Source organism: Rana temporaria, chromosome 1 (genome assembly GCF_905171775.1).
Source record: "Rana temporaria chromosome 1, aRanTem1.1, whole genome shotgun sequence".
Classification (NCBI taxonomy): Eukaryota; Metazoa; Chordata; class Amphibia; order Anura; family Ranidae; genus Rana; species Rana temporaria.
Window position 1 is genome coordinate 670,594,588 of NC_053489.1, and position 8,896 is coordinate 670,603,483.

General features: G+C 45.3%; 1 protein-coding gene across 1 annotated transcript; it reads right to left on the minus strand.

Annotated features, from left to right (window-relative positions):
* Positions 1-699: 699 nt before the first annotated feature.
* Positions 700-7,135, minus strand: LOC120924612 (gamma-crystallin-3-like). The gene is made up of 3 exons (XM_040335607.1): positions 7,035-7,135; positions 3,384-3,626; positions 700-1,027 (listed from the first exon to the last, which is right to left on the minus strand). Exons 1-3 carry the CDS (start codon positions 7,041-7,043, stop codon positions 752-754), a joined length of 528 nt encoding a protein of 175 aa, XP_040191541.1. The 5' UTR covers positions 7,044-7,135; the 3' UTR covers positions 700-751.
* Positions 7,136-8,896: the final 1,761 nt, after the last annotated feature.

The following is an 8,896-nucleotide window of genomic DNA, read 5'->3' on the forward strand; positions in this document are numbered from 1 at the left end:
AGCCTTGGGTTACCCCAACAACAATAGGTAGAGGAGCGGAGGAGATGGAGTTGTAAGTGACACTGAAAGTGTGCTGAGATAGGTAGGAGGAGAACCAGGATAACGAAAAATCACGGATGCCCAGGGAGTGTAGTTTTCTGAGGAGGAACAGGTGGTCAACTGTGTCAAAGGCAGCAGAGATGTCTAAGAGTATGAGTATGGAGTAATGGCCATTCGTTTTAGCAGTTCATTGGTGAGTTTTAGTAGGGCAGTGTCAGTAGAATGTTGTGGGCTGGGAAGCCAGACTGTAGGGGGTCGAGAAGGTTGTTGTCCGTGAGGTAGCGACTCATTCGGTCATGGACAAGGTGTTCGATGAGCTTGGAGGCAAATGGGAGCAGGCAGATGAGTCTTAAGTTATTCAAACAGGTGGGGTCTAGTTTTAAGTATGGGAGTAACCAGTGCATGTTTGAGCGGGGAAGGATAGGTGTCGGAGGAGAGGGAGAGGTTGAAGATGTGGGTTAGGGAGTTGAGGATAGAGCGGGAAGGTGGTCGAAGTAATTGAGAGGGGACAAGGTTCAGGGGACAGGGTTCAGGGGACAGGTAGTGAGGTGGGCCATGGAGAGGAGTTTATAAACTAAATCGATGGTAACTGGGCAAAAGGAGGAGAGAATTGAGTGTGGGGCCAAATAAATAAATCAATAAATATACAAACAGAAAAAATGTCTTTATCAAGTTTATTGTCAAGCATAAAACTTAAAATGTTTTTAAACATTTAATAGGAATGATGGAGACGTCTGAAGGACCCAATTCTGGGGCTTGTGGCTCCCCAGTCGCTGTATCGCCTGTACTCTCCAGGTCTCAGGTAATACTGACGTCCTCTGTAGTTGGGCTCCTCATAGAACATCCAGAAGCCATCTTGGACTTGGACGGAGTGGATGTCATTGAAGCGGAATCTCTCATTGACATGAGGGCAATCCTCAGTGAACTCCATCATCTGTCCTTTGAAGTCTTCTCTCTCGTAGATCCTGATTCTAAAGGATCCTTGGTGCTAGTAAAATAAGTTATAGAAGGGAAAAAAACTGAAATTAACCAAGAAGGCAAGCAGTCAAACCTGTAACATCAACCATTCAAAGTATAATGCAACCATGCCTCAGCTTTGTAGAGAGTGTAGAGAGGAAATAAAATCACTAGGTGTTTTTTTTTGCTGTCACTTTTATCATTTGGGAGTGTATTTTTTTCCCTCATTTCCAGTCGGGAAATGAAAGAAAAACTTCCCAACAAGGTGGAAGGTCATAATTAAAATTTAAAGAGGACATCACCCCCAACATTTCATATTTACGATATGTGTCTCTGGCATAATGCACTTGTATTAAAAAGTATCCTGTTCTGTTGTATTGCTTCCTTTGTGTGGATTACTTGGTGATCCTGCCAGTCCCTCTGCTGTCCTATTTCAAAATTACCACATTAGGACACTAACAGAGTTTTCACCCCTTCCTCACTCTCTCCGAAGCTAGAAACTTCCCCTCCATACCTTCTGCCCTACCATGAAAGCCATAATTATACTGTAATCTGAAAGCCCTGGTTTATCTGCAATGTTTTCTCCACACATTCCTATAGAGCAGTGGTTCTCAACCTTCCTATTGTCGTGACCCCTTGATAAATTTTCCCAAGTTGTGGGGACCCCCAACCATAAAAATCATTTGTGCCCCTAACCCATGAACATTTAGCACTCCCTGACTCCCTTCCACTCGTACAGTATTAAAACCCTTTATGGTACATTTTTGGATGTACCCAGTGTTGCCAACCGCCAGTATTTTTACTGGCAGCCAGTAAAAAATGGGCACTTTTCTCCTGCCAGTAAATGCCAGTGAAAGAAAAAGGTGGCTAGTAAAAAATATGGCTGTGACACTTGGCCGAGACCACCCGAAGGCCTGCTACAGTGTGTTGAGACTGTCGGCAGTGTGTTGAGTGAAGTCATGGTGCAAGGGAATGGAGCAGCCAGAGCCTGTGGAACAGGAGGAAGGCAAGCTGGGAGTGGACTGAAGGGACCACATGGCATTGAGAGAGAGGGTCACTGTGACTCAGAAGTATGAATGAGCCAAACACCCCCCCGTTCGGTTCGCACCAGAACCTTTGAACGGACCGAACGTTCGCGCGAACATTTAGAACCCCATTGACGTCTATGGGACTCGAACGTTCGAATTCAAAAGTGCTAATTTTAAAGCCTAATATGCAAGTTATTGTTGTAAAAAGTCTTTGAGAAACCGGGTCTTGCCCCAGGGAACATGTATCAATGGAAAAAACGTTTTTAAAAAAAGGACTCCTGAAAAAACAACAGTTTTCAAAACTTTTTTTCCATTGATACATGTTCCCTGGGGCAAGACCCGGGTTCTCAAAGACGTTTTCACAGGCATACTATAGACACCCAGCAGGTACAATATTTAAAGGAATTTTTCATTTTTTTATTTTTTTTTATTTAAGCATCATTAAAATCACTGCTCCTGAATCTTTAGATCACACGGGCAGTACACACCAAGTAGCTTAAGGTGCAAACTACAGAGGACACAGGCAATAAACCACGTAAGAATACTGCAGCTAGCACAATCACCTGCCTGCCAGTAAATTAGGAAGAACTGATCTAGCTAAACTATACAGTGTATAAATATATGTACAACACCTGGGATGTATATATATCCTCTACACACTGTAACATTAACTGACTAGCCTGCCTGCCTGCTCTATCTACCTGCAAAAAATTATACTCTCTCTGTCATCTCTTAACCACCGCAACACACTACACAAGGCCGACCTGCAGGTGGCCTTTTATAGTGTGGGGCGTGTACTAAACCCCCTGAGCCATAATTGGCCAAAGCCACCCTGGCTTTGGCCAATTATGGCTCTCTGTTTTTTTGCAAGCTGTGATTGTCCAAGCATGCGGGTGCCGGTACTCCTGGTCTCCTGAGAAGCTATTCATTGTCCAGCATACCCACCTGGAGTGGTAACTCCCCTTTCCCTGCAATGGGGGTAAAGGGCCCTAGGATCAATGAAAAAGACCCTGGTCTGGGAGGGAAGAGGGGGATCAGGGGGCCCTTTCGTGGATTCTTGCACCAGGCCCCTGAAGGTTCTAGTTACACCACGGCTATAATCAAAGCCTCATTGATCAAGTTAATATTTAAGGGCCCCTTCTACACAAGAGGTGTTTTTCTGGGTTTTTCAGGCAGACCTAATCGGATCCTCCATTCACCACCATGGATTGGTGGGTGTAAAGAGACTTGTGTCTGTTTACACCTGGATACCTCCAATCCATTCTGGTCCGTCCACGGTGAAGGGGCCTAAGATGAAAAAAATAATATACTGTACTGTATATATTACACTAGAATTCACATTGTACTGCATTGTGTTACCTGGGGGCTCAGACGGCAAGACTTAATGGAGTCATTGTAGCCCATCCATTGCTGGAAGTCAGGATACTCTCCTCTATGGAGGAAGTACTGGTGTCCTCTGTAGTTGGGGAGCTCATACAGGATCCAGTTCCCGCTCTCCACACGGATGGAGTTACAGCGTCTGAAGTATGAGGACAGGTCGGGACATTCAGCGCTACACTCGTAAGAGCGACCCTGGAAGTTCTTGTCCTCGTAGAAGATGATCTGATGGAATAAAAGGGTAGACCCTTACTTATATAAGCCATACAAATGTATTTTACTTCTTCATTGTAAAATAAAGGGATGGAATGTTCCACACTCAATACATAGACCTAAAACTGTCAGTTGGGCACACACAAGATCACAATAAATAAATATTAAAGCTCAACCTCAGACTTTTTTTTATATTTGATCAGGGTTTGATCAGGGAAAGAGCTTGAGCCTCTGTTAGATTTTCATGTCTGTTTGAAGCCTTATTGGTTCGATTTCATGTCACTTTATATCCGTCTTTCTCAACAAGGGTTTCTTCAGAGGTTACCAGTGGTTCCTTGAACAATCAGCAATATTTGTCTTTCAGTTATTGCCATCAGTGATCTTTTTAACTATCTTTTTTTTCTTGGGCGGGGGGGGGGGGCTTTTTATTTATAACAACATTGTAATGGTGTCCCAATGAACATTGACCATGCCGACCAGCCGCCGGAGTTCTACAGCGGCAGGTCGGCTCTCCTGTGCAAGAGCACGTAGTGTAACGTCGGCTCTCGAAGCGACCACTAGGGGCGCGCGTGCACCGCCGCAGGTACGTGCACGCAATCTCCCGCTTGTTCCTGACTCCCGCGTGCGTGCCCGGCGGTCGCGATCGCTCGTTACAGAGCTGGGACAAACACACAGCTCCCGGTCCTGTCAGGGGGAGAAATGCCTGATTGTCTGTTCATACAATGTATGAACAGCGATCAGTCATTTGCCCTAGTGAGGTCAGGAGATATTCCCCTCGCAATGCGCCGCTGATTGCAGCGGCGCATGCGCAGGGGGGATCCTCGGCTGAAGGGCCGGCCCCGTCGACCCATGCCGGATTGAAATCTCCCACACGCATGCGCGGGAATGACGTCATCGCCGCTCCAGCCAATCATAGCGCTGGAGCGGCGATACCCGGAAGACACGGCTCGGCGTGGACCAGGTAAGTTCCCTACCTCGTTCCGAGGTAAGTATTTCATAATGAGCTAATATGCTGTGCATACTAGCTCATTATGGCGTTTGCCTTGCAGGGTAAAAAAAAAAAAATGTATATGCAGGTTTACAACCGCTTTAACCAAGGAGCCAAGGAGCATTGAGTTTTTAACTCCAATGAAAGTAAATTGAGGTAATTATCCCTTTCATGACTCAAGTCTCGTACACACGATCAGATATCTGATGGAATCTAATCAGCCGACTTTCATCAGTCTTGCCTACACACCATCGGTCAAAAATCTGACCGTGTCCAAAAGCGGTGACGTACAACACTATAACTTTTGCGCAAACCAATCAATATACGCTTATTGCAATTTTTTTTTACGAAAATATGTAGAAGAATACGTATCTGCCTAAATATCTAAAAAAACATTTTTTTAGATATTTTTAGGGATATTTATTATAGCAAAATGTTACTTACTTTTTTACTTCGTTGCAGAATAATATATTTTTATGAACTGTACAAACGAATGCGGTGCTCCCATCTTTTCAATCATTTTTTTGCTAAAATCCTATGAGGGTATGTTGGAGAGCAGCTTCTGGGACCTCATACTATGTGTAACATTACTACCAATCACAACAAGGTTTAGCACCATTCCAGAAAAAGCAATACAATCCTGCCAGAGGTTCTAGCCTTTCCATACTCTGCTAAGCCTTGTACACACGATCGGATTTCCATCGGACGTAAATCCGTAGATTTTGGTCCGAAGGGCGTTGGCAGTGAACTTGTTCTGCATACAGCCGGCACAACATTTTCAGCCAACATTCACAAAACAACGTGTTTTTTCAGCTCTTTAGCACCGTTGTACGTGTTGTACGTCACCGCGCTTTGCTAGAGCATTTTTGTTTCACGATCGTGTGTAGGCAAGGCCGTTTTAATGATCGGGTTGAAAAAAACATCGTTTTTTTTTCTAGACCATTAAAAATTAAGCGTCAGATCCACAAACGAGATACGATGGCGTATCTACTGATACGCCGTCGTATCTCTGTTTCTAACTATGCGGCTGATTCATAGAATCAGTTACGCATAGCTAGCCCTAAGATCCGACAGGTGTAATTGAATTACACTGTCGGATCTTAAAGCGGTGGTTCACCCTTAGAGGGCACTTTTTAGCCTTCGCTTCATGCTCGTTTTTACTAGGGGAATCGGCTATTTGTTTTAAAATATGATCCGTACTTACCCGTTTACGAGATGCATCCTCTCCGTCGCTTCCGGGTATGGGCTGCGGGAATGGGCGTTCCTTCTTGATTGACAGTCTTCCGAGAGGCTTCCGACGGTCGCATCCATCGCATCACGATTTTCCGAAAGAAGCCGAACGTCGGTGCGCAGGCGCAGTATAGAGCCGCACCGACGTTAGGCTTCTTTCGGCTACGAGTGACGCGATGGATGCGACCGTCGGAAGCCTCTCGGAAGACTGTCAATCAAGAAGGAACGCCCGCTCCCGAAGACCCATACCCGGAAGCGACGGAAGAAGATGCATCTCGAAAACGGGTAAGTACGGATCATATTTTAAAACAAATAGCCGATTCCCCTAGACCGAACGAGCAGGAATCTAAGGGGGAAAAAAAATTTAAGAAATGGGTGAACTCACGCTTTAAGGATGCAATTCTAGGCCGGCCGCTAGGTGGCGAGGCCATTGCGGCCGGCGTAGAATATGCAAATGAAGATTTACGGCGATCCCCGAACGTCCCGAACGGCCCGTCGATCTAAATCTACGTAGTTTCCGTCGGGTTACGCCGCGTAAAACTAGGGCTGAGCCCTAGTTCTCCTAAGCCATGTTAAGTATGGCCATCGTTCCCGCGTCGAAATTTAAACATCAACGTCATTTGTGTAAGACGTCTGTGAATGGCGCTGGACGCCATTTACGTTACCGTCTAAGCAAGTTACGTCGGTGCGATGTCAGTTTGCGCAATGCACGTCGGGTAATTTACCCGACAGAGCATGCGCAGTACGTCCGGCGCGGGAGCGCGCCTAATTTAAATGGGACTCGCCCCATTAGATTGGGCACGCCTTGCACCGGACGGATTTAAGTTACACCGCTGCAAATTTCCAGGTAAGTGCTTTGTGGATCGGGCACTAACTTGGGAAATTTGCGGCGGTGTAACTTAAATGGGAAAAGTTAAGTTGCGCCGCCTGGCTGTGGATCTGGCCCTAAATTTTTTACAACCCGAAAAACGGTCGTGTGTACGCGGCATTAGAATAATTGTTTATATTGCCATCAATGCCCTTGTTAGATTTTCCCTCACTTGTTCTGGCAGACACTCGTCAAACAGACAGGATAAAATGGAAAATTATCCAAAGAGAGCAAAAAAAATAATTCCCCCCCAAATCTATTTAAATGAATATACAAATGGTTGGCCTTTCATTTTTTAGTTGTCTAAAATAATAAATTATTTTTATAAACTCACCTTTCCCATTTTGTTTGATTTGTCACCGTGCTGCTATTCGCTTACACCAGTAACTGCTGGGATGTCTATGGCCCTTATATACGTCCTTTACTGCTTACACACTCACATGCTGACGTTGTGCTTTGTGTGGAGTATGAATGGCCTTTTCCCTTTACTGTGTTGAACTTTGCTTGGTTTCTTTCTATAACTATTGTTTGAATCTTTCTGGGTGCATCAGCATTCATATGTACCACACCTGAACAGAGACGAGCTATACAAACACATGTGAACGGACTGCAATGTGTATCTATATATTTTGTATGTATGTAATAGCATTATGTTAACCACTTCGGCCTGTTTATTCATAAGTTACTCGTTTAGATACCAAAAATAACATATATAATTATATGTAACATATATGTATATTATATGTAGCATATACTGTATAGCATACAGTATATAATTATGCAAAGATAAAATATAAAATAAATTACCTATATAATAAAAAAAAAAACAAGATTACATACAGGTACTGTATATAATTTTTGGGGGGATAAACAAGACATCCTTTTGGAGATATTGCCTTTTTGTAATCCTTAGGCCTCGTACACACGACCGAACATGTCTGCTGAAACTGGTCGACCAGGCAATTTTCCGGCGGATCGGACAGGTTTCCAGCGGACAAATGTTTCTTAGCATGCTAAGAAACATGTCCGCTGGAAGCCTGTCCGTCGGACATGTTCGGTCGTCTGTACGACTTACCGGACATGTCCGCTGGGCCGCCATCCCTCGCATGCGTCGAAGTGATTCGACGCATGCGTGGAAGCATTGACCTTCCAGGGTCGCGCACGTTGCCGCGTCATCGTCGCGGCCACATCACCGCGCTGTCTGTCCGCGCGGATTTCGGTTTGATGGTGTGTACAACCATCAGACAGAAATCTCCAAGCAGACATGTCCGATGAAAACGGTCCGGTCCGGCCTTAGACAAAAACTATTTAAAAAAAATACACCTTTTTTCCACTTTGATCAGTGTTAGCTTGAAACAAATTGTGTTACTATAGATAAAAAGTATATATTTTAAATTACCCTAAAATAGGGTGACCAGACATCCCCCGTTTCAGGGGACAGTCCCCGGATTGAGGACACTGTCCCCGGACTAAGTCTGTCCCCGGTTTTGTCCCTAGATTGGATTTGAACAGGGGCTGGGGCAATTTCAAAGACAGTGCAGAATTAGAAAAAAAAATGAATTACTCTGCCCCTCCTACTAGCTTAGGGGGGTGTGTTTTTTCCCATTATCTGTGCCCCTTTCTGATGATCATGTGCTGGTCGGAGCAGAGGGAATATTTTTTCAGTTTCAGGTGTATGCCCATTCAGCTCCGCTTGCATGTTCTTCTGCCTTGACTCAAGTCCCAGCCAGCTCCCTGCCTATCTCCTTGCTTTCCCTAGCAAAGTGATCTTCCTCCGCTCCCCACCCAGTAGTACCTGGGGCCCAGAGAGTGAGGCCGCGTACACACGGTCGTTCCAAACCGATGAGAATGGTCCGACGGGCCATTTCCATCGGTTCACCGCTGAAGTGGCCTGATGGTCTGATGTGCGTACACACCATTGTTCCAAAAACCGATCGGGTCGGAACGCGGTGACGTCAAACACACAACGTGCTGAATAAAACGAAGTTCAATGCTTCCAAGCATGCTTCGACTTGATTCCGAGCATGCGCGGGTTTTGAACCGATGCTTTCTGTACTAACCATCGGTTTGGACCGATCGGGCAGCGGGCCATCGGTTCGATTTTGAAGCATGTTTTAAAATTTTGGACCGAAGGGTGGCTTTGGCCAATTGTAGCTCAGGGGGATTAGTACACGCCCCACACAGGGCTCGCGCAAC